Source organism: Acomys russatus, chromosome 11 (genome assembly GCF_903995435.1).
Source record: "Acomys russatus chromosome 11, mAcoRus1.1, whole genome shotgun sequence".
NCBI classification, from domain to species: domain Eukaryota; kingdom Metazoa; phylum Chordata; class Mammalia; order Rodentia; family Muridae; genus Acomys; species Acomys russatus.
This window is the reverse complement of record NC_067147.1, coordinates 38,818,820-38,845,188: the sequence shown is the minus strand read 5'-3', so window position 1 is coordinate 38,845,188 and position 26,369 is coordinate 38,818,820. Positions and strand designations below refer to the sequence as shown.

The window sequence follows — 26,369 nt, the reverse complement described above, 5'->3', positions numbered from 1 at the left end:
TTTTTCTGAATCTCAAATGGAATTTAAGAATAAACTGAGGTAAACTCTATCTATTATTTGAGCCAGGTTTCTTGATTGTAGTATTAATCGAAAGAAAGGAAAATTTCATTTGACTGATAGGACATTTATAATTGTGTGGGCACCCCAGAGATAATTATAGAGTGGACAGTGTAGTTGGTATTGTTCCAGTCTTACAATGAAGCAGAACTCTTAATAACTTCTCCAGCCTTTAGTCTAAAGGAAAGGTGATTATAAATAGATAAGCTACAAATCCCAAAGTTGGTTTAGCTTTGCATTCTGTGTGCCAGTAATTTTTAGTAACATTTGCCTTCTTAATTAATAAACATTACTCTAATATTACATACAGTTTGCACACATAGGTGACAGAATTTTGAAGCAGCCTGAGGTTAAGAATTTTCCATGGGGAACTGATTTGTTGTGAATCAGTCCTCATGTATAAATACACAGAGCCTAATTACTGAGAGAAAAACCTATGCAGTAAATGGAATAGTGAAGGCTGCAGTGGTACAGCTTTAACAGTCGTCTGGCACATTCAATCTGTGTGTTTTGAGTTTCAGGCACTATTCACCAAGGCAGGACAGGCTTAAAGAAAACCAGTGGGGAGCCATGAGTGGTGGTACATACTACTGAGGTTGGTGGTACATAATAGGATTTTCTTGAGGAACAACACTGATAGAATCTATCTATCTATCTATCTATCTATCTATCTATCTATCTATCTATCTAGGATTTGTTAGAGTTCTTTACAGGCTGTGGTTCAGCTAGTTCAAAAATAGCTGTCTCCTGAGAAAGTCCAAGAATCCAGCGGTTGTTCAGTTCATGAGGCTGGATGTTCTCATCTGTCCTTCAGTATTAAAGTCCCAAAGAAATGGGCCCTAATAACAGTGACTCAGCAGCAAGATATATGAGCTTGCCAATGAGAATGAGGGTAAGCAGGTGAAAAGCAAAAGCGTCTTTGTTCCATGTGCTTTACAAAGCTGCCATAAGAAGATGTGGCCCACATATAGGATGGGTCTTTCAACCTCACATCCTTTGGTCAAGAGAAATGGCTCACAGATGTGCCCAGGTGCTTGGATTTTTAGTTCATTCTAGATGTAGTCAGGTTTACAATTGAGAATAGGCATCTCACCTGTCATTCAGAACTCAAGGGGCAGGAGGATCCTGACGTAGAGACCAGAAGAGACCAGACTGGGTTAAATACTGAGCTGCTGGGCGAACTGGACTATCTAAATAAAGCAGAACAAACCCAAGAAACAAAGCTAACAAACGCAAACAAAAGACCCCAACTGGGAATGGTTTAGAACACCCTGGAGCCAGCAGATAGAGTATCTTTGTCTCTCTTAGGCCTGAAAAGGCAGAGGAGGGAGAATTCACTTTTTGAACCTTAGGAGTTCAGCTGAAGGGGAGTGGCAGCTGGCAGGGGGCTGGTCAGTAGGAAGGGAGAAACAGACTATTTTCCTATCCATTTTCCACTAAAGTTGGTATTCCCCAACAGAAACCAGAGCCTAGGTCATGTAATTCATAGAGGCAGCCTCATGAGGTACGTGGCCAAGTTAGAAAAGGTCAGGTGAAGGAACTGAGAAAGAAGCAATGCTTAGTACGCTGAAATTGTTGCATTTTACAGGAGGCAGTGCTTGAGCAGGTGATAGAAAATGGATAGGATGGACCTGTTAGTAACAGAATAGAGTCACAGGCAGAGTGTTACTGTTCTGGCAAGTCCAGAGCTGCTTTGTCCTGGTAGTAGCCATGGAATTTTAATTACCATCATGAAGGGCCTTTAGAAGCCTGAACTCTAACAGCTTCCCCCCTCTCCCTCCTTTCCCCTCTCTTCCCCTCCTCTTTCTCCTCCTCTCTTATTACACCCCTCCCCCACACCAGCACTTTTTGTAAAGAGGAGGTCTGGCTATATAGCCCAGTTTGATCTAGCACTCATCGTCCTCTTATGTCCTACCCACTCCCTCAGTTGCAGGCATGCATCACCACACCTAGCTTAAAGCCCATGTATGTGGAAGTCAGAGGTCACCTTGGTATGCTGTTCCTCAGGAGCCGTCCATACCTTGTTTGAGGCAGGATTCTGGGACCTGGGGCTTCCTGGCCAGATAGCCTAACTTAATTAGCATTTGTCACTATATTCCAAGCTTCAGGATGAAGGCCCTACCCAGCCTTCCTTTGAATATGGGTGTTGGGGGTTGAACATGAAGCAAGCACTTTACCAGTTCAACTGTCTTCCCAAGTCCAAAGGCTGGAAATTGTAATTGTACAGATCCTTACTACCCAGATCAAAACAAAGAATTCCCAGCACTCCAGCAGGTTCCTCCAGCTGGTCTGGAACTTGCTATGTAGGCCAGGCTGGCCTCAAACACACAGAGCTCCCCCTGACTCTGCCTCCTGAGTACTGGAATTAAAGGTGTGCGCCATCACACCTGGCTCACTAAACAGATTTTTGAATAAGAAAAATGACAGTGCCAGAAATTAACTTGTTCTTTGAACTTGAAGCCAGTTGTTATCCAGAATGGGAGTAAGTGTAAAGGAGAAGAGGGGATTTTCCAATTTGGGTTTTCATTTTAATGTATTTTTTTCTTAAGTGTATACTTAGGAGACAGAGGCAGGGAGACAGAGGCAGGCCGACCTCAGAGTTCAAGGTCAGCCTGGTCTAAAAAGCGAGTCCATGACAGCCAAGGTTATACAGAGAAACCTTGTTTCGAAAAACCAAAAAAAGAAAAGAAGAAAACTTTAACAATCTTGATTCATATACAAATATAAAATTATGACTTTGGTCATAATAGGGAAACTTGTCACTTACAATTAATTTAAAAGAGAAATCCAGCCAGGCATGGTGGCGCACGCCTTTAATCCCAGCACTCGGGAGGCAGAGGCAGGCAGATCGCTGTGAGTTCGAGGCCAGCCTGGTTGGTCTACAAAATGAGTCCAGGACAGTCAAGGCTATACAGAGAAACTCTGTCTTAAAAAACCAAAACAAAACAAAACAAAAACAACAAAAAAAGAGAAGTCCAAAGAACACATATATTTGTACATCAGGGATATTGAACATGAGCCCAGTGTGGTGGCACACACCTGTAATCCCAGCTCTTGGGAGGTTGATGGAAGAGAACTTCTGAGTTTGAGGCCAGCCTGGGTTTCATATTAACTAACAGATCAACCTGGAGCTACATAGTAGTAAGACCCTGTCTCAAAACAAAGGAAAACAACAACGGCAACAAAAACTAAGAAAAGAAAATGTGCAAGTGGAGATGAGACTAGTTTTTTCAGTAGTGGGAACTTTTACTGAACCTTGACAAACTTTGTTGTTTATATATGAAAATTTGTTTGCCTACCCATCAATTACCTACTGGTTGGAGAGCTGTAATGTTCCTGTAGAGTCAGGACCTGTAACCCAGAGGATGCTTCCATTGGAAGCAAACATTTCCTTGTTTGCTTTTCACAGATTATTAAAATACCTGAAACTCTGTCAGACGTTACTGTTAGATTGACTTCCCTCACTGCTTATTTCTGTTTTAAGATTGAATGATAGACTTTCCAAAGAGTGGTTATAAAAGATGTAGGTCAGAGAGCAAGATTAAATCCCTGTTTTCTATCTGGGCACACTGGTGTAATCCCAGCACTCAGGGAGGCAGAGGCAGAGAGTTCGAGGCCAGCCTGGTCTACAAAGCGAGTCTAGGACAGCCAAGGCTATACAGAGAAACCCTGTCTCAAGAAAAAAGAAAAGAAGAGAGAGAGAGAGAAAGAGAGAGAGAGAGAGAGAGAGAGAGTCCTTCTTTTGTCTTTGTGAACAGAATTCCAAGTTCTCAGTGATTTAATGACTGTTAGGCTGTGCATATTAAATTGTCTTGCTCTAATACTTATTGTAGGCAAAGATTTCCACAAATAGTTAAAAATTTAGAAAGTCAGGGCTGGAGAAATGGCTTACCAGTTAAGAGCATATTTTGTTCTTTTAGGGGACCCAAATTTGGTTCCCAGCACCCACGTCAGGTGGCTCACAACTACCTCTAACTCCAGTTCTAATGAGATCTGATGCTTCTGCAGGCACTTGTACTCATGTGACTAAACCTGCACAGACATACACCTAATTATAAAAATAAGAATAAATCTCTAAAAATTTTTAGTGGTCTGGGCTTCTTAACCCAGTGATACAACTAGTATGGTGATTATATTTGCGTAATTTATAAGCTAACTTCTTCCTCAGTTACCATATGCTCAAAGAAAGTTTGTATGAAGAATATAGCATTATTCAGTTGATTAATCAGTAAATTCACTTTTCCTTGGTGGGGGGTGGGGGATTTCCAAGACAGGGTTTCTCTGTATAGCCTTGGCTGTCCTGGACTAGCTTTCTCAGGCTGGCCTCAAACTCAGAGATCTGCCTGCTTCTGCCTCCTGAGTGTATAGTGATTACAGGCATACGCCATCATGCCTGGCTGTAAATTCACATTTCTAGTCATCAGGGAAATGCAAATCAAAATGACTCTGAGATTCTATCTTATACCCATCAGAATGGCTAAGATCAAAAACTCAAATCACAGCACAGCTTGCAAGGATGTAGAGAAAGGGGAACGTTCCTCTATTGCTGGTGCGAATGCAAACTTGTACAATTACTTTGGAAATTAATCTGGTACTTTCTCAGAATACTGGGAATAGGGCTACCTCAACACCACTCCTGAGCCTGTATCCAAAACGTGCTCCACCATACTACAAGGACGTTTGCTCAACTATGTTCATAGCAGTTTTATTTGTAATAGCCAGAATCTGGAAACAACCTAAATGTCCCTCAACCAAAGAATGGATACAGAAATTGTGGTACATTTACACAATGAATACTATTCAACTATTAAAAACAAGGAAATCAGGGCTGGGCATGGTGCCGCACGCTTTTAATCCCAGCACTTGGGAGGCAGAGGCAGGCCTGGTCTACAAAGCGAGTCCAGGACAGCGAAGACTAACAGAGAGAGCCTGTCTCCAAAAACCAAAACCAAAACCAAAACAAAATAAAAACAAAGAAATCTTGAAATTTGTATGCAAATGAATGGAACTAGAAAAGATCATCCTGAGTGACGTAACCCAAACCCAGAAAGATACACATGGTATATACTCACTTATAAGTAGATATTAACCCAACATAGATATCCTCTGAGAGACTCCACCCAGCAGGGGATCGGGACAGATGCTGAGACTTACTGGACTCATGGCAGAGTTGGGGGCATGGAAGGACCTGGATGGGTCATGAGATCTACAAGGAGACCCTCAAGGCTGGTAGATCTGGACCCAAGGGGGCCTGCACAGACTGACGCACCAACCACGGACGATGGATGCAGAGAACCTAGACCCCTGTTCAGATGTAGCTGATGGACAGCTCAGTCTCCACTTTGGATGGATGGTCAGGGAGCAGGGACTGCCTCTGACATGAGCTCTGTTGCCCGAGATTTGAACACTTCCTCTTGCTGGGGTGGCCTTGGGGGTCACACAGAGGAAAGGGATGCAGGCTATCCTGATGTGACCTAATAGGCTGTGGTCAGATGGTGGGGGAGGAGCCCTCCCCAGAGGATCAGGGGAGGGTAATAGGGTGGAAGCCGAAGGGAGAGTGGGAACAGGAAGATAAGAGCGAGGGGATAACATTTGGGATGTAATGTGAATAAACTATAAAAAAATAAGAAACATTTAAAAGAAAGCATCTTGTCTTTTTTGATGCTTTGTCCTTGATTGTACACACATGCACACCAAAAGTACCTTACCAAAAGTACCCGACAGTATTTTGACTCGTCCACTTTTGTGAGTTTTTTAAAAAGATTTTACTTTTCCATGAATGTATGCTCAATGACTTGGGAACATTGTAGTCTTTTTCCTTCGGTGGCCATCCTTCGGTGGCCGGGGTTGTTTGGTATCTCAGTGGCTGAGGAAGTGCTGGACCTAATACCTCAGGGCTGCCAGTAGAATCATTAAACTTGGAAGTACTTGTGGAATAATACTGAGCGTACAGTATAACGTACAGTGGGTTCTGGAAAGAACCTGTGGACTTTTAAGCTATCTGAGGTCATTTTCAGATACTGATCTTCTTGACTCCTCAGTGGAAGTTTAGGGGAAATGTTCAGTTTGCTCTTGATGGAGTCTCCTGTATCACAGCTCGTTGGTTGGTTGCAATGGCTGTTTGGTTTATTGCTCAATTCTCAATTCTTCTTTAATGACCCCAGAGAGTTTTTCCTTTGGGTTTGTGATCTGCTTTTGCTGATTAACTCTGCTCCCTTTTGAGGCTCCTAGAGATACTGTTTTCTTACCTGTTTACTTTGTACTTGGAAGTTTCATAGAATATGATGTGTAAGAGAATCAGATTCTGATTCTTGATCCTATGATCAGATTCTTGATAATAGAACTCTCAGGTAGTGGGTGGTCTAGGTGAAACAGGTTTTTCTTTTCCTTGGGAACCAATTTCTGCTTTAAAGCTCAGCTTTTTGCTTTTTTTGGGGTGGGGAGACAAAACAAATGGAGGCTGAATGGAAAGAAGAAACGAATACTTTTCCTACCTACCAAAAGTCAGGGTTTTTTTCCTTATCAGAATGTGTGAGAAACAGGACCTTAGCTTTGTACTAACAAATTCACCATAGTAGTGGAAACAGAACAGTTTGTTTGTTTGTTTTTCCAGACAGGGCTTTATTATGTAGCCCTGGCTGTCCTGGAACTCAATCTGTACACCAGGCTGGCCTCAAACTCAGAGTGAAACGGTTTTGGTTTGGTTTGCTTTGGTTTTGGTTTTTTGAGATAGGGATTCTCTGTGTAACAGCCCAGCTGACCTGGAACTTGCTTTGTAGACCTGGTGGCCTTAAACTCAGAGATCCACAAGATCCACCTGCCTCTACCTCCCAAGTGCTGGGATTAAAGGCATGCACCACCACGCCCAGCCTTGAGAAACAGTTTTTAATATATGATTCTGCATAAAAGGATGCCAACAAAAATGAAAGGCAAAAATGGCTGTGTGGTGATTTGGTTCAAGATAGTAGTTTCTAAAATCTCTGGTGGTGAGAAATTTCTACCCTCTTTTTCCTACAGACTGATATTTTAGAGTTACAATCTTCACATTCTGGCATAGCTCCCTCTCTGAACTTTCATCCCTCAGGATGCAAAGCCTCATCTAATTTTCTACGCCTTGTCTTTTTTTCTGGTTGTGGGCATTCAGTAAAGAACTCTTGAGTTCTGAGGAAACTGCCAGAAGGGAGAGAGGGCCTAACTCCTTGGCATATCTGTGCCTTTTATGAGACGAGCACTAAGTATACTTTATACTAAAAGTAGATGGTAATGATTTATTTCTTGCCAAGGGGATAGTGGCTTTTCTTAGTCTGGGCTTTATGCATGAGAAACAAGGGCTCTGTCACTTCTATGCCTTTCTTTGTAGGATTGCAAGGTAGAAGATTTAAATTTTCTCCAGTGTCTGTCCAAGGAGTAAATATTAGGAACAATTGATGTAGTAGACTTGGTGGATGATGTGGCTGATTAGCACTTCCTAAGAAAGTTTGGTGAATTTATTTTACTTCCTTCCCAGAGCTGGGTGATTGGGTCTCAGTAATATAAGTGAGCTATTTACTATTTCCCTTTAAAAAAAGGAGATGGGAAAGGTTCCTTCATATCTCCCTACCCTTTGTAGCAGGAACTGAACCTAGGCCTAGTCAAGAGCTCTACCACCTTATTACCTCCTCAACCCTCTTACCTGTTTCTATTATTTTATTTTGAAACAGAGTTTCACTAAGTTTTCCAGGCTGGTCTTGAACTTGTGATGCTCCTGTTTCAAAACAAATGTTTCTGGGCCATGTGAACTTCTAGTGGAGATATTCTGAACCATGGCCCTGGATAAAGTTGATGTGCTTTATTGGTTTAGTAAAAAGTGGTGAACAAGAAATTAGATTCTAGCTGGGCATGGTGGCGCACGCCATTAATCCCAGCACTTGGGAGGCAGAGGCAGGCAGATCGTTGTGAGTTTGAGGCCAGCCTGGTCTACAAAGTGAGTTCAGGATAGCCAAGGCCACACAGAGAAACCCTGTCTAAAAAAACCAAAAAAAAAAAAAAAAAGAAAGAAATTAGATTCTTTTTGCAGGTTTGAGCTGAGGGGAAGCACATTTTGAGATTGCTCTTTGAGCCTTAGTTTCTTCATTTTTGAAGTGAAGATTGGAGTAGATGATCTTGGAGATTATTTCAGATGGTAACTTTTTGTGATTTTTGAAGTCAATAATTAAAAGAAAATATGTGGATGATGTTTGCCTATGTGTGTGTGCATGCATGTGTGTTCACCACATGTGAACCTGTGGAGATCAGAAGACAGTGTCATATCTCTTGAGACTGGAGTTTCAGATGGCTGTGAGCAGCAATGTGGGTGCTGGAAACCTGTTTCCTCTGTAAGAGCAGCAAGCTTTCCTAACTACTTAGCTGTCTCTCCAGTCCTCAGAGTACTTTGTGAATTAGTTTCCATTTCTTTTAAAAGCAGGTTAACAGGTGTGTAAGTTTGCAGTTTGAGAAAGCCATGTCTAGAGGGCCTTGGCCTTTGTAGATACCGTTCTGGTCATTTGGCAGTGTTGTCTCTCTCGGGTTCAGAGGTAGTGAAGCTGTGGGTCCTTACTTTGGCCATTAAGATAAATGAGAGGGGAGGAACCGTGAGAACTGCAAGTGTTGAGCCTGTGGCTCTTCTGGTTTCTATCACTGGCAGTTTCATTCTGAAAACATGGTGATAGGAAATTAAAATGAAACAGGCTTGTGTCTACTCTCACCATTCATTTTGTAGTGTGATCTTTAGATCTCAATATCTTTGCTTATGAAGGACACGATATGCTCTGATGGCCTGAGATACGGTGATTTGTGACTTGTCAGGTGAGTGTATACAGAGTTCAGTTGGAAATGACTGGCCTCTTTTCCATATTCAGTGTGAAGCCATTGTGCCCTGAGCAGCTTAGTGATAGAGATATAAAACTTCCTAGGATCTTGCAAAACACATGGTCTAAAGGTTTTAAGGATTATAATTATTTCACATTAGTTAAGCTGGTGTTGGATTCCTACCATTGTAAAGCTGCTCTTTCAGGTGTTGTAGTTGGTAGGAGGTTAATAGCCAGCTTATTTATATTCTTCTAGCACTGGAAGACTGTGGTTTAAAATCTTTGAACTGTTCTCCCTCACTGGGTTTAATGCTTTGCTTCAGGTCAGATTCAATCACAATGCCCCTAGGCTAATGCAGTTTGGCTCTGACTGACTTATAAGAAATGATCAATCACAACATATCAGATATTTAGCACATAGAAGTGCAAAAAAGACATTGTACTGTAGTGTAAGGATCAACCTTCTGGGGCTGGAGAGATGGCTCAGTGATTAAGAGCACACTGCCTGCTCTTCCAAAGGACCCGGGTTCAATTCCCAGCATCCACATGGCAGCTCACAACTCTCTGTAACTCCAAGATCCGACACTCCCACAGGAACGGACATAAATTAAAATTAAATAAAATATTTAAAAAAAAAAAGGATCAACCTTCTGTTAGGAAATAGCTTTCCCAGAGTTCTAGTTTTATAGTGATCTGTAGAGATCAAGAAAGTCATTACTGTTTGAATGTCTTCCTGGGTTAGTTATTGACTTACTCTCTGCCTGAGGTCTCAGTTATGGCGGATGTGTGCTTTCAGACAGATAGTCAATTTGAGAGGTAGCTAGCTTGTATGTACTTTAATTTTGACTGTACAATCTTAGCTTATGTTCCACTACTTAAAAACCTATAGCCAGTTGTTGTGGGAGACAATGGTAGGTTATTAAGTGTTGGTTGAGGTGGAGTGAAAGTAAAAGAATAGACAGACTCTATGGAAGCGGATTATCCTTAATCAGAACAAGGAAGGGCAGCCGTCTATCAGGAAACAGAGACTGTGCCCAGGTGCAGGTGGCTTGGAGCTTTTATAGGGCAGAAAAGGTAACTTTGGGAGTGGAAGATTCCAAATGCAGAGCTGTTCCCCTGCAGTCTTGGTTATAAATACCAATGGAAGTTAGTATGTTGATTTCTTACCAGGAGTCCTTGGATCCTAACATCCTGAGGAAGATGTTATCAGTGTGTCAACTTCTCTGTCCAGAGTTCCTCAACTCACCTGAAATTTTGGGTTATTAGTCCTTATTAAGTTCTTGTGCCAGTGGATAGTGGTAGGTAGTTAGGATTTTATACAACTAAATACAACTTTAGTTGGATGTGAATGTATCATATAGCTAAAGTAGAGTCTACCCCGAACATAAATTATAAACAGAAAGCTCTTAAGGTACCATTGAATGTAATGTGTTATGCAGTCTTTTGCCCAGGGACACTAAGCATTGGAAGAAGACTGGAGAGGCTACGGCTGTAGCTCAGTGGTAGAGTATACTCCTGGTATTCAAGAAGGCCTTGGTTCAGTCCTCAGAACTGCAGTAGCAACAGAGAGAGGGAAGAGGTTGAATACTGAGATAGGAAACTTAGGTCTCTGGCTTTTTTTCTGTCTCAAACCTGTCTGTAGGAGCATAGGCACATCATTTCAAACCCATGAGGCTTCTGCTTATATAGTGAGAATGTTTATGTTAGACTTGATCACTAAGGCTCCCTTTAGCTCTTCCATTCTATGTTGGAGTGTTGCATCAGGACCCAACTTGGTGTTTACACTGTTTTTCAAGACCCAAAGGAGTTGCTTTTTTTTCTCAAGGGGATAATGCTAGGTTACTCCACACAACTATTCAATGAGCTGTCCATGTGATGAGGAGCTTTTTCATTGGGGACTGAGCCGTTGTTTGTAGAAATTTAGGATGAAGCCAGAAGTGATTTCTGTGACCACTTAGTTGCTTACACAAAAAACTTGTCATGACCCGTTTTGATTTGTAATTATTCTGTCTTTAAAGATAGAAAATTTACAATTAAACTGAATTCCAGGATTCCCATTGTCCTCCTAATAATCAACACAGTTGGGCCTAGAGAGACGACCAAGGGCTAAGAATACAAGCTGCTTTTTTTTTGGTTTTCAGTTTTTGATTTTTTCAAGACAGGGTCTCTCTGTTAGCCTTGGCTGTACTGGGCTCACTTTGTAGACCTGGCTAGCCTCGAACTCACAGTGATCCACCTGCCTCTGCCTCCCTGAGTGCTGGGATTACAGATGTGTGCTGCTGTGCCTGGCACAAGCTGCTCTTATAGAGGACCCTTGTTCAGTTCCCAGCACCCACATTATACACACACACACACACACACACACACACACACACACACACACACACACTTGAAAATTAAAAATAATTAGAATAAAAGAATTGACACAGTCACCAAGAAAGTATGTTCTTGGTGAGTTATATTTTGTAATTGAGTTAATGAGGATTGTTTTTATACTGTAATTTTAAGGTGTTTGCACATTTGTTTTTCATTACCCACTTCTTTGCTTTGTCTCTAATGTTCTGTTATTTTTCATTCAGTGCCATGAAGAATTGGCCACTGTCATCATAGCACCTTTGATATTGCTAACATGTAATTTCTATGTGAATGAGGAATTAGTACTGCCACTTAAAACTGTTTAATTCTGTGCTTTGATCATAGCTTTGAGCGAGTTGTCTCTAGTAGAAAAAATAGCATCCCTTTGACGGTGACAGACTCCTCTGGTCTTTCCCAATTTTTTGCTGGAATTGCCATTGCTTTGTAGGATTGAAGTTGTTGATAGCAACAGTGGACTCTGGGGACTAGATACCTATTGTAGATAAGCTGTTTCCATGGATAGCCCTCAGGGAACCTAAAACTTGCCTAATGTTAATTGTCTTTTATTAGTCCAATTACTAAAGGAATTGTTTTAGTCCATTTGGGATGTGTAGTGTAATACCTTAAACAGAGTGGCTTATAAACAACAGAACCTTATTTCTTTGACAGTTTAGGAAGCTGAGAAACCCAGGATCAACATAAATGGAGGCCCCACTTCTAGAAGGTAGCACCCAAAAGAGAGTTCATACAAGGCGTTTCTAAACAACTGTGACTTCACTGAGAAGGAGCAGGCACACTCTCTGGGGTCTGTCTCTTGTAAGGGTGCTAATTGTACTCATGGAGGCTTCTCTGTGACTTCATAACCTCTGAGGGTTCCTACCTCCTGATAACACTAGCTGGAGGCTTTGATGTCAGCAGAAGTTTGTGGGGGAACGTAAGCAATTAGTCTATAGCATGTTCAAGAAAGACTTGTTAAGTGCCTGTCCTGTTGTGTGAGCCTTCATGTTCTTGGCACAATAATAGATACCCAAGAGGAGCAGAACTCAAAAGCAGTGCCATCCTTTTTTCAAAACACCTTCTACATCTTTAGTTTTCCCTTTTTTCTAGTTCTGTCGTTGTTAGTGGTATACTAATCACTTAACTAATGATTACTTGAAAATTTGGAATTATTTGTGTTATTCTCACTCCATAATTTTTCACAGCCAAAAAGTTTGTTCTGTTTCCTTTCTGTTACTGTGATAAAACACTGATCAAAGGCATCTTAGGAGAGGAAAGGAAGTCAGGACCTGAACTTCATGCAGGAGCCATGGAGGAATGCTGCTTGTTGGCTCAGTCACAGGTTCAAGCTTAGTCAGCCCAATGCACCCAAGAACACCTACTCAGGGAATAGTGCCACCCACCACGCTCTAAGCCCTCCTACATCAGCTAAGAGTCAAGACAGTTCCCCACAGACATGGCCATAGGCCAGTTGGAACTAGCAATCCCTCATTTGAGACTCTCTCCTTACGTGACTAAACTGTGTCAGGTTGACAGATGTAGCTAACTATGACAGTCACTAACTCCAGTTTCTGCACCTTTAGAAATGTCTTTCAAATGTGTTTCTAAACTGAGTATGGTGGCTTAAATCTATAGTCACAGCTGAATCATAGTAGAAGCTGAAGCATTAGGATCACTGCTCGTTCAAGGCTATCTTGGGCCATGTAGTGCATTCTTGGACAGCCTGGGCTATAGTGTTGAGATCTTGTCTTTAAAACAAAACAAAAACCACCCCAATTTTTCTTTTTCTTTTTCTTTCTTTCTTTCTTTCTTTTCTTTCTTTCTTTCTTTCTTTCTTTCTTTCGAGAGAAGCATCTGCTTAGGGTTATGGCTTCTGAGGGGTAGAGTCCATCATGGTGGGAGAAGGCATAAACATGTGGTGGCAGGAGTTAGCTCATCTCATTTTTTTTTTTTATCTGAACATAGGAAGCACAAATCAAAAATACGTATTTTTTTTTTTTTTATCCTATCTACAGTGTTATATCACTTAAGGGCAAGCCCAGTTCATTTTTCTATTGCCCTTTCAGCAATCATTCAACTGACCTATTTGTTGCTGATGTCTGTCTACTCTTAGTCATCTTCACCAAATAATCTTTAAGCAAAAGATTTTTCTTATGCTCAACAATTTATGTCTAGCTTTTAAAAAATTATCCTGATTTGTTTCCTTTTACTCAATATTATTTTCTATAGGTTTTTCTTTATAAAAAGATCTTTATTTTAAATATTTCAACATGAGTACATAAAATGTGTTATAGTTTAACCTTTCTCTATTTGTGGACATTTACATTTCTTGAGTTTTTCTTTTGCTCTAACAAAGAACATTTGAAATGAACACACCTAGGGCCAGGTGTGGTGGCACACGCCTTTAATCCTAGCACTTGGGAGGCAGAGGCAGGCAGATCTTTGTGAGTTTTGAGGCCAATTTGGTCTACAAGCCAGGACAGCCAAGGCTACACAGAAAAACCCTGTCTCAAAAACAACAAACAAACAACAACAACAAACAACAAAAAAGAAATGAACACACTTCAACGCTTCTCTCTGTGAACATGATAGAGGTTTATAGACTCACCAAAGTGATGTTTCTGTATCAAAGAGGATACAGGATTTATAGTGTTAGTATAGATGCCGTATACTTGATTTACAAAAACTTCTTATTGATTTATAATTTTACTTTTCATGCTTTTTCTCTAAGCCTGTTATAATATATTTATTACTGTATCCTTATTGAGAAAGGGTTTCACGATGTAGACTAGGCTGGGAACTCAAATTTAGGATCCTTCTATCCTGTCTCATCCTCCAAATTCCAGGATTATAGGTATGGCATGCCTTCATGCGTAGCTTCCAAGCCCATTTTAAATATCCTCTCTGCTTGACTGATCCCTTTCCCTCAATTACTCAGTCCACAGTTGTGTTCAGTGCAGTTTGTGTGCCAGGTACCTGCTATATGGTAGGAACCCAGCACTGACTAAGATAGCAGCAGTCCCTGTTCTGTGTAGTTTCACTCTTAGCACATTGTAAGAATGTGTATTATTCCTGGGTTCTTTTTATGTATTTTCAGTTGCTATACTGTCTTCCTGGTATACCTTTTCTTTATTTCTTTTTTCTTTTTTTAACTTCCTATAGAATTTTCTCTTTCTACCTATACATTTACATTTACATTTACCCATATGCTTCCCCCAGTTTAGTGCCATAAAAATGTTGAGTAAATAATAAACTGCTCAATGAACTAAGTTTTACATCGTGGCTTAGTAAATAGGGATAAGAACTGGTCTTCAAGAAAACAAACAAACAAACAACAACAAAAAACCAGGCGTAGATGTGCACACCTGTAATCCCAGCACCTGGGGAGGCAGAGACAGGCCAATCTCTGTGACTGTGAGGCCATCCTTGTCTGCAAAGCTAGTCCAGGACAGCCAAGGCTACATGGAGAAACCCTGCCTGGAAAAACCAAAGAAGAAGAAGAAAAGGAAGAAGAAAAGAAAGAAGACGAACAGGTCTTAAAGGTCAGGGAGATAAGAAGTAGATGAGTAGACTGCAAGGCAGGTTGTGATAAGCCTATCACAAATCAATTCTTCACAGAAACTTAAAGGGAGAGATGAATTCTCAAGAGTGAGATCTCCTGGCCAGACTTGGTAGCTCAGTTCTGTAACCCCACTACTTGGGAAGTTGAGGCAAGAGGATTTAAGTTTGAGAGCTGCTTTGGCTATAAAATGAATTCAAGACTAGCCTGGCAACTTAGTCATACCTTGTCTCAAAATTAAAAGTAAAGAAGGGTTTAGGATGTAGCTGGACCTGGTGTACATAAAGGAGGTCCTAGTGTTAATCTCAGAGAGATTTTGGTAAATTTACAGATGAGAAATTTTCAGTTTGTTTGTTTGTTTGTTTTTGTTTTTTGAAACAGTGTTTTTTTGTTTTTTATGTAGCCTTGGATGTCCTAGACTCTCTTTCTAGACCAGGCTGGCCTCAAAACTCATGCAGATCTGCCTGCCTCTGCCTCCCGAGTGCTGGGATTAAAGGTGTGCGCCACCATGCCTGGCTGCAGGTGGGATTTTTGTTGTTGATGTTGTTTTTTGCCAGATACTATGTGGGATAAAATAAAATACTGTGAATATTGTGCCAGACTTCGAGTGGGTAAGTGAGTTTTTAGAGTAGGATTAGACAGCAATAACCTCATAGTCAAATCTGTCTCTGAACCAAGAATGATTTTAGCTTTTATTTTTTCCTTTTAGAGACAGAGTCTCATTATGTAGTCCAGGCCTCTGACTTGTGGTCATGCTTCAGTGCTGCGATTATTTGCAGGAATCACCTCACACGCTTGAGTTTTACATTTTCAGATTATTGGGAAAAATGAATATTTTGTGGCTTAGGAATTCTATGAAATTCAGATTTCAGTGTGCATACAGTTAAGTTGTGTAGGAATCCAGCTGCATTACTTAGCACACTGTCTGTACATTGTGCTGCAGCACCAGAGCTGAGTAGCTGTACCTGAATCAGTTCACAGCACCTAAAATGGTCACAGTCTGGATCCACACAGAACAACTTTGTTTATGGCTGGGGTAGAGCAGAGAAAAAGTGGCACTCACATGGAGAACTGGTTTAAAAGAGAGGAACTGTTGGGAGTACTAGCAATGAGATAAAGGTGACAGATCACACTGACTTGATCAAGATTAATTCCTTATTTTGCAAACTAAGCAGATCAAAAGTTGTGTCAGAGTCCACATTGCACTGTTAGGTCAGAGCAGCTGGTGTAGAAACTTTGAGCGCTGTAGCCCATGATAAGATTATTGCTGAGGTGGCCTCGTCATAAGTAACAGCCTTGCCCTGGGTGAGAATTGAAGAGCAAACTTAAGAACAGACTTTCTTCCTCTGAATGTAATGCTTCTGTTTTTCCTTTTAAATTTCTAGAAGGACTTTGAGCCTTACTTGGAGATTTTGGAAGCATATTCCACAAAAGCCAAGAATTACGTGAATGGGTATTGCACCAAATACGAGCCCTGGCAGCTCATTGCGTGGACTGTCCTGTGTACTCTGCTGGTAGTCTGGGCGCATGGGCTTATCTTCCAGCCAGAGAGTAAGTATACCACCCCTTCCATCATGGTAGACTGGAGTGTCACTCGTGGCTGATGGGTTGGAAGCATCTCTTTTGGTTTTGTTCTGCCTTTTAAAATCTATTTAGATGGGAAATAGACCCTGATTTATGAATTATGAAGTTCTGTTAGGACTTTTGGGTACTATTAACTATTTATGGTTTTGTGGATTTTTTTTTCATTTGTAGTTTGCATAAGAACTCCTTAGATATTAGTAACTATAAAGATTCGCAGATGTCTCAGAGTATAGCTTACATATTTTTCAGTACTAGTTTCTTCCTAGAACATAATTGTGCTATTTGAGATTCCCAGAGTAGAAATGTATTGCATTCATTAGTGGCCTTCCTTTTCATTAAAGATTTAGGAGTAGGCTCAAAGAGCTACCACCTGACTGCCAAGTGGGCCCTGGGAGAATCTGCATAAGTAATGTGTGGCCCTTTGTCCTTTAGAGTTAACTTCTGTTAAAGGACAGTGGTAGTGACTTGTCAGGTGGACAGCAGAGAAACAACATCATTTCTCAGTGGCCGCTGAGGATAATATACCTTTCAGTGATTGGCTTGCAAATGTCCCACCCTTCCGAAGGTGTAAACACGTCCTACGTGCCCATTTCTTCTCCACCTAGACCTCTATGTGACTGACCATTGCCCTGTGAGTTATTTTCTCCCTACAGGCTGTGCTCGGGAGGCTGTTTGATTATATTTACATCAGTGCTATTTTGTAATGCTCCCTGGGCTCTCCCCACACTTACTGATATCTTGAGAACTTCCTTGGCAGAAGACCTAAACAACTAATCATTTTTTCATTTATTTGATATTCCTCCATTGCTTCACTACCCTAATGACATCTGTTGGGGGCACATTAACTATCTTTTTTTTTTTTTTTTCTTTTCTTTCCAGTTCCCCAGTCAGTTTAGAAGCTAGATGGTTTTTATCTTTTTGGGGCAAGCTGGGGTGGGGATTGGGTTGAGACAGGGTTTCTCTGTGTCGCCCTGTCTGGAACTTTCTCTATAGTCCAGGCTGGCCTCAAACTCAGAGATCTACCTGCCTATGCCTCCCAAGTGTTAGGATTAAAGGTGTGCACCACTATTGCCACCGCTGGTTTTTAATCATTTATTTATTTACTTGTTTATTTATTATGTACATTGGTGTTTTGACTGCATGTATGTCTGTGTGAGGGTGTCAGATTCCCTGAAACAGTAGTTAACAGACAGTTGCGAGCTGCCATGTAGGTGCTGGGAATTGAACCCAGGTCCTTTGGAAGAGCAGTCAGTGGCGCCATCTCTCTAGCCCTAGTTTTTATCTTTTTATCATACAGCCACTGAGCTATTGTAGCATTGTAGTTACAGCAAACTAAATCTTGCAAAATGTGACAACTAACAGGCAAGTTCCACTGCTTTAGAGCTTTTTAATTAAAGTAGAAGTGAGACATGATTGTCTACTCTAAAATTATAGTTCACTGCAGCTTTAAAACACTGTCTTCAGGTTCTGTTCCTCATTCTTGGCTGGTTTTCTCCCACACTGTTGATGAGACTGGTCTGTCATTTCAGCTCATGGTTTACATGTGCCTATAGCCTTAGTTGTCCTTTCAGGTGTATTCCTTACTAGAAAGTGTTTCACTCAGTGAGCAAGGAGCCTCTCATATTCATTGATTCATATCTTCTCTATCTCCCTCTCTTCTCCCTCCCTCATGACTTCCCCTCCCCTCCCCCATCTCATCTGTCTTGTTTTGTTTCAAAATGAGGTATGGTCTCACTATTTAGAACAGGCTTGTTTCTTGAGTGGTCCTCCTGTCTCTACCTCTTGAATGCTAGGTTATACAGGTGTGTATCACCATGTCTGGCTTTTTTTTTTTTTTTTTTTTTTTTTTTTTTTTTTTACTGTGATACATATACATACATGTTGCCTTTTAAATTTTATTTTATATTTTATGTGTATGGGTGGTTTGCCTACGTATATGTTTTTGCACCCACACTCCTTATATTACCCTTTTAAGCTTGGGAAGGGACACATGCTGGGACCAAACATTGGGCCTTGTGCATGTCTAGGAAGTACTCTACCACTGAAATAAATATATATATATATATATTCCAGCCTCTCATTTCACTCATTTTAAAGTATACAGTTTAGTAGCATTTACATTTAATTAATATTCACATTATTGTATAATCTCTACCTTCAGAATTTTCTCTTAGTTTAAATTGAGCTTTTAACAAATAAACAATTTCTGAGCCAGGTATGGTACAACTTTGAACTCCTCACCCTTAGAAAGCTGAGGCAGAAGGATTCTTTGAAGCTAGCCTGAATAATATTGACCCTGTCTCAAAACCCAAGAAAAGTCACCACTTTCATTTTCCCTAATCTCCAAAATCACCATTCTGAGTACATCTCCTTTTAAGATTAGAGCTGTTGACATTCTTACTTATTTGTTACAATTAGTATTAATTTTAGGTATTTACTTCTTTAAATTAAAACTATCATTTAACTGCAAATATTATTTACAATGTGCTATTGTGAAGTATGTATGCATTGCTTAGTGGCTAAGCTGAGCTAGTTAACATTCATTACCAGTTGTCAGCTGGCTGTGGCATTCGGTTTGCTGAACTTGTTGCAGAAATACAAGCTGGTGCTTGCTTACTTGCTGACCCTGAACATTCCATTTGAAAACTACCAAAACCACTATATTAGTAAGATATGCTATATAAGTCTTTGTAGGTTGAACGCCAAGCCATTTTAGCTTTTAATATGTATTTTCAATAAAAAGGAGTCTATGCTCACTGTAGGAAACTTTTATAGCAATATGGATAACTCACTTACTATTAGATATACTTAAATCTTACTATTAGAGTATACCAATTATGTTAGTCAGGGTTTCTAGAGGAACTGAACCAATAAAATGAATACATATTGTGAAAAAGAGTCATTAGATTGGCTTACATGGGACTGAGTAGGTCCAGTAATGACTGTCTATACATTGGAAGGCTGAGATTCCAGTAGTTACTCAGTCAGAAGCTGAGTCTTCCAGCAGTTCCACTCTTGTGCTCACAGCCTGCCTAGAGGATTCATGAGAGTCACTGGCCTTAGTCCACCTTGGAAAGCTAAAGATGCTAGGTTCCAATGGCTGACAAGGATTAGCAAAAGAAGCATCTTTTCCTAGACCCCAAAGGTCTGTCCCACTCTGGGAGAGATTCTTCTCCCTGGGTTAATCCTTCCTGGAAATGCTTTGACAGACCTGCCTAGAGGCTTTTGACTTCCACAAGAGACATGTGCACTCCTCCCCCAAATATGTGTGTATATGTGTGTGTGTGTGTTTTGTTTGTTTTTGAGACAAGGTCTCTCTGTGTTAACCTTGGCTGTCCTGGACTCGCTTTGTAGACCAGGCTGGCCCCGAATTCACATTGATCTGCCTGCCTCTGACTCCTGAGTGCTGGGATTAAAGGCATGTGCCACCTTGCCTTGCTCCCCAAATATATTAAAAGGAAATTTTACATTATTTATTTATCTAGAGTAAGGGTCTCATGTGGCCCTGGCTGGCTTGGAGCTCACTCTGTAGACCAAACTATCCTCAAACTCACAGAATCTGCCTGGCTCTGCTTCCTCTCAAGTGCTAGGATTAAAAGCATGTGCCACCACACCCAGAAGGAAGGGAATTTTAAAATCTTTATTTTATTTATTATGGAAGTGTATATGTCTGTATGGTTATATATATGGTGTGTTTATGTGTGCCACAGCACACATGTGGTCAGAGGATAACTCTGGTCAATTCCCACTTTCTACCTTTATGTGGGTTCCTTAAATTGAACTCAGGTAGTGAGACAAGTGCCTTTACCTGCTGAATCATCTGCTTGCCCAGAAGACTTTTTTTATTATAGAAAAAGGAGTATAGTTAATTCATGTAAAAAGATTTATTTGTATATTACAGTGTCTAGAAGAAAATATTCTGAAAACAAAATAGGGCCCACATTGTTGCTTCATCATAGTCTGGGTCTCAATGGTTCTGTCACCAGGTGTTTTAGTTAGGGTTCTATTGCTGTGAATCGATACCCTGACCATGGCAACTCTAATAAAGAAAATGTGTAATTAGGGCTGGCTCACAGTTTCAGAGGTCTAGTCTGTTGTTGTCATGCAGGAAACATGGCGGATGCAGGCAGACATGGGGCTGGAGAGGAAGCTGAGAGCGCTACAGCTAGATCTGCAGGCAGCGGAGGGAGGCTGTGTGCCACACCGGGTGTAGCTTGATCTTGATCATTGGAGATGTCAAAGCTTGCCCCCACAGTGACACAGTCCCTTCAACAAGGCCATACGTCTTAATAGTGCACTGCTTATGGTCCAGACATTCAAAGGCATGAGTTGATGAGGGCCATTACTGTTCAGGCCACCACATTCCGCTCCCTGGCCCCATAGGCTTGTAGCCATACTGTAATGCAGAAATACCTTAGTCTAACTTCAAAGGTCCCCACAGTCTATAATAGTCCCAATTATTTTTTTTCCCTGGGTTTTTCAAGACATGTTTTCTCTGTGTAACAGAGCCCTGGCTGTCCTGGACTCTTGTGCTCCAGGCTGGCCTCAAACTCACAGAAATCCACCTGCCTCTGCCTCCCAAGTGCTGGGATTAAAGGCGTGCGCCACCACCACCCGGCAACAGTCTCAAATTTGCTTAAAAGTTCAGAGTCTCTTCTGAGATTCATGCAATCTTTTAACTGTCATTCCTTATAAAATCAAGATGAAAAATCAGATGACATACTTTCTACATACAGTGGCACAGAATATTCATTACCATTCTGAAAGGAAGCATAGTGAAGAAATAATAGACTAAAGCAAGACCGAAAACCAGCTGGGCAAACTCCAAACTCTGCACCTCCACATCTGATGTCAAAATGCTCTTCAGATCTCCAATTCCTTTCAGCCATGCTGCCTGCAACACATTTCTTTGTCTTGTGCTGGTTCCACTCCCTGTTAGCAGCTCTCCTCGGCAGGTATCCCCCCCTGTGGCATCTCTAATCTCTTGAGGTCTCCAAAGCAATCCAGCTTTACCTTCACAGCCACACAATGGCCTCTCTGTGCCTCCATACAGGGAGACCCCTGTCACATGCCTGGCCTCAGTGGCTTTCCTTAGTCTCAGAGGGAGATTCCATAACCTCTTTCTTCTATCCTTGACTCTAAAGCCAAGACCACATGGTCGAAGCTGCCAAATTCTGCTGCTTGTTGGGGCTGAAATATGGCTCCCTTGTTCAGTTACGTCTTCACTAGTTTTCTGTTTTCAGTGGTTTCTTTTACTGCCTAAACTTGGTTGTCCTGGAACTTGTTCTGTAGACCAGGCTGACATTGAGCTCAGATATCTTCTTGCCTCTGTCTCCTGCATGCTGGGATAAAAAGAGTGTACCACCATGGCTAGACCTAAACTGTTCTTTAATTCCTTTTCACAAGATGGAAGCTTAACTGGGTGGGATCTTGCCCTGAGGTCACCAGCCCCTTTATTCCATTTAATACCTTTAATATGTTTATCTCCTTGAAGACAGGATTTAGCTCGTCCTGGTGCCCCTTTCTCCTTGAACTACATTTTGTATTTTTCCTTGTTGAGCTTGTTCCTTTTCATCAAAACGCTCTACATAAGAGTGAACACTAATAACCATATGACAGAGTCTATACTAGGCTGTTTTAAGATCATTGCAATTAATCTTAATCTCTTCACTTTAGCCTCAGGCAGACTCTTTGGACAAGGATAGAAAGCAGCCGCATTTTTCACCAAAATATTACAAGAACAGTCTCTAGGCCACATATTAACATTCTTCTCCTTTGAAACCTTTTGAGCCAGCCCCCCCACAGTTCAAATTACCCTCAGCACCACTGTTTTCCATGCTTCTACTAGAATGCCCATTAAACAATGCTTAAAGGGGCTGGGGAGATGGCTCAGAGGTTAAGAGCACTGACTGCTCTTCCAGAGGTCCTGAGTTCAATTCCCAGCAACCACATGGTGGCTCACAACCATATATAATGTGATCTGATGCCCTCTTCTGGCTTGCAGGTATACATGCAGGCAGAGCATTGTATACTTAATAAATAAATAAATCTTAAACAAACAAACAAAAAAAGTGCTTAAAATGTTCAGCTGCTTTTCTAATCCAAAGTTGTAAAGTCAACATGCCTCCAAACAAAAGCATGGCCAGGCCTATCACAGAAATACCCCAGTCCCTGGTACCAACTTCTGTCTTAGTTGGGGTTTTATTGCTATGAAGAGACACCATGACCATGGCAGCTTATAAAGAAAAATGTTTAATTAGGGCTAGCTTACAGTTTCAGAGGTTTAGTCCATTATCATCATGGCAGGAAACGTGGGGGCGTGCAGGCAGACATGGTGCTGGAGAAGGAGCTGAGAGCTCCACATCTTAATCTGCAAGCAATAGAAGGAGGCGGTGTGCCACACTGGGTACAGCTTGAGCATAAGAGACCTCAAGGCCCACCTCGACAGTGACACACTTCCTCCAACAAGGCCACACTTCCTAATAGCGCCACCCCCTAAGGGCCAAACATTCAAACATGAGTCTATGGGGGCCATTCATGTTCAAACCATTACACCAGGGTTTACAGTGTTGATCGGATACAGTAGTAGAAGAACAGTGCCACCTAAGCAAGCACAGTAAAACAAAGATGCAGTCAGGCCTTGATGAGTGTCAGCTGAGGGAGTAAACATACCTATGTGGCACCACAGTTAGGAGTTGCCCTACCTAGATCTCTTAGGAATGTAACAAAGGTTCATATTCAGTTCATGCCTCAGATAAAAGCTAGTCTAGGATCTCCTAGGCTCACCTGGATAACAAGATAATGTCTACCGTGCATTTGAAGCAGTATAGAGTCCTGGGAGTCCTTGGCTACTCTCACTGCTCTGAACTGTGCCTTGAACAAATCCTCATTCTCTGATTCTTGTTTGCCTTTTAGCCTCTAAAGCCTTCTAGCCCAGCCTTACAATGCGGCTGCCAGTATCAGTCCATGTATTCGCATGAATGGACAAGTGGCCTTCCAACATGTTGACTTACAAATTATAGTTGACAGGATCAGAATTCTTTGCCCTTTGTAACTGTCTGAAAGTGGACCCTGATGTCCATGATTTTCAGGTTCCTTTTCAGTCTAAAAGATGTCCTCAGGACCAGTGTTGTTTGACAGACTGGAGTATAGGTCCTGAAAGAAAGCATGTGGCCATGTACTTTGGGGGTGGAAAGTCATCTGGATATTTGTAAACCTTGGGCAGGTCAGGAGCTCTGGAATGTTGACTCTGTTTCTTAGCAATTAAACTTTATTATACAACCCAACTAGCTTATACAAGAAGTAAAAAGGTTAAAGGGACAAAAGAGTGAACCTTCCAGTAGCCGGTCCACGGGACGGGTCCTTAGGTGTCTCTCTGGCCCACAAGCTGGTCCAGCTGGTCCTCTGCTCTCACGCTCTCTCGCCCAGCTGACTTTGTTGTTCTCTCTTCCCCAACTGCCTGAGTCACGTGGGAAGGACCTTCTCCTTCTCCCGATGAGGGTCCATTAGAAAGACAATAGTCCAGGTGGGGTTTCCAGGTCTGTTTCCTGAATTCCAGACCCAGGATGGCTCCACTCAGTCTGTCACAAGGTATTCATGGGGTGCCCCAAGGGTAAAGCCCGCCAAGACTGCTCCCACCTGTGACAAGGCTTATTCTTTCCCACACAGGAATCTGTGTATCATTTGACTGGCAATTCTGCTTCTGGGAATTTATTCCATGATATACTTGTATGTGTGCAGTGTGATGTGTATTAAAAGGTTATTTATTTTGAGCATGGTTGGTAACAGCCAAAATTAAGATGAGCTTATGTATCCTTCAGTGAGGTTAGATTATGAAACTTTCCTTTAATGGAATACACGTGTGCATGCACAGTGGCACATACATGAACATGGGCACACATCTTCTCATACCTTACACACACGGAGACAGGAACAAATGAGGGAATAATAACCTTTACTATTTCTAAATGGAAAAGCAAGGTCTAGTACAGTGGTTTGCTATATTACCTCTTCAGTAAAAGAAATAAATGAGAATTTATCTTTACTGTTACTGGTAAATACAACAAACTCAGGCTGGGCCTGGTGGTACATGCCTTTAATCTCAGCACTCCGGGAGGCAGAGGTAGGTGGATCACTGTGAGTTCGAGGCCAGCCTAGTCTACAAAGTGAGTCCAGGACAGCCAAAGCTACACAGAGAAACCCTGTCTCAAAAAAACAAAAAAAACCCCAACAAACTCTGCAAGTGTATGCTGGAAGCAAAGGCCTTATGTAAAGGCAGGATGAGATATGGGTGGAAGAAAAGAAGGATGAAGAAACATTACCACATGTGTCTGTTGAAAATTTGGGCCACATAAATATATTACTTAAAAATTAAAATATTTTTATCAAAAATGAAAGAAAATCTCCCTCTAGAGGAAGTGAAGTTGTAAGAGATAACTGAATAATTGCTGTCTGTTGACTAGTAGGTTATATCCATGGAACTTCATGTGACTAATAAAACTTTTTTTGTGCAGGTTTATGGTTACGGTTTAAAAAGAAATTGTTTAAGTTCATCAGGAAGATGCCACTTATTGGACGCAAGGTGGGTGCAGTCTGTGAGAGTCTTTGGTGTGCGACCTCTTCTTTCTCTTGCCAGATCAATATTCTTGAGGAAGAGGAGTGATTTTTGTCTGCCAGCCTTGGGCACTTGACTCCCCTACAGCAGATGTGGCTTAAAATGTTGGAAAGGCCAAATTTGAGAACACTTTCTCCAACGTATTTGGCCAAAGGAGAGATGAGAAGTCTTCTAAGGAACAACTTGGCAGAACCAGATAGTAAACATTTTTGAATCTGCAGGCCCAGGCAAGAAGAGGTTAGGCAGGGACTGAACCTGCCTATGTTTCAGAGAAACTATGAGCCTCTGCCAAGAATTCCCTGATCCCAGGGTTGGAAATTTAAAGAGATAATAGCTGTTTTCTTGCTCTTTGCCCCCTCTTTACAATAGAGCTGCTTTCTTCACTGTGCCCTCTTTGCTATCACACAGGGATAAGATATTTCTCCTCAGGGCTGGGTATTTTATCAAGGGTATTTTATAAGCAGGACAGGCTCTTCACAAGATGTAAGAAAGGCCTTTGAATCCTGAGTCTCTCCAAAGCCCTAGTGCCCTGCCTGTTTCTCACCTTTTCTCCAGCTTTTCCTAGCTTTACTTTCTTTTAGGTTTTCCTACATCTTTGACTCTGAGTCTTTCCACCTTTCTCCCTCAGTTTTAAGATAGGTTTGATTTGACTGATTGATTGGTTGATTTTGTAGAGTTTTTAATAAAATCAGACACCTCTCTGCCACTGAGCCACATTCTCAGAGAAACATTCCTTCTTTGATGGTGGTAGTGGTGGTAACTGGGAATTGAATCTAGTACCTCACCAATTCTAGGCAGGCACTTGACTACTGGAATGCAGAAAAATGTTCCTTTTGTTGAGGTTTGGTGGTGATGGTGTTGGTGGCATTGTTGTCAGTGGTGATGTAGGTGGCAGTGGTGGTGCTGATGGTGGCATGGTGGTGCTGATGGCAGCAGTGGTGGTGATAGTCATCAAACATGCTAGGCAAGCAGTCTACTGCTAAGCTGCATTCCTAGCCCCTTGAAAGTTGTGAGACAAACAAATGCTAGGATTTCAGAACCTATTCTAATTTTTTTGAAATTATAGAATTGAAGATCCTTAGAGGCCATATAAGTACCTTCACTTCTCAAAAGCAAATTCTGAGGCTTAGAGACAAGAAGTGTTTGTGTGTGTATAAATGTGCATTTAGGCATCATTATATACTGAACACATGTTTATTGAGTACTTTCTCAGTCCTAGTTCTTTTTACTATTGTGCTAGGGATACAGTGTTGAACAGCACCAAGTCCTTCCTCTTGTGGAACTTGCATTTTAGTAGAAGAAACAGAAAACAAACATTTAACAATTGCACTAAAAATAAATTTTATAATGTAATAGAAGTAAAAATTGGGAATGCGAA

The 26,369-nt window shown here is 41.4% G+C and overlaps 1 protein-coding gene across 1 annotated transcript in view; it reads left to right on the top strand.

The window, feature by feature from the left end:
• Positions 1 to 26,369, top strand: part of Sgpl1 (sphingosine-1-phosphate lyase 1) — a 53,053-nt gene that overhangs the window by 4,256 nt on the left and 22,428 nt on the right. Inside the window, exons 2-3 of the mRNA XM_051153107.1 lie at positions 16,179 to 16,344; positions 24,891 to 24,958. Coding sequence (XP_051009064.1) covers positions 16,179 to 16,344; positions 24,891 to 24,958 — 234 coding nt within the window. The remainder of the gene's footprint in view (positions 1 to 16,178; positions 16,345 to 24,890; positions 24,959 to 26,369) is intronic.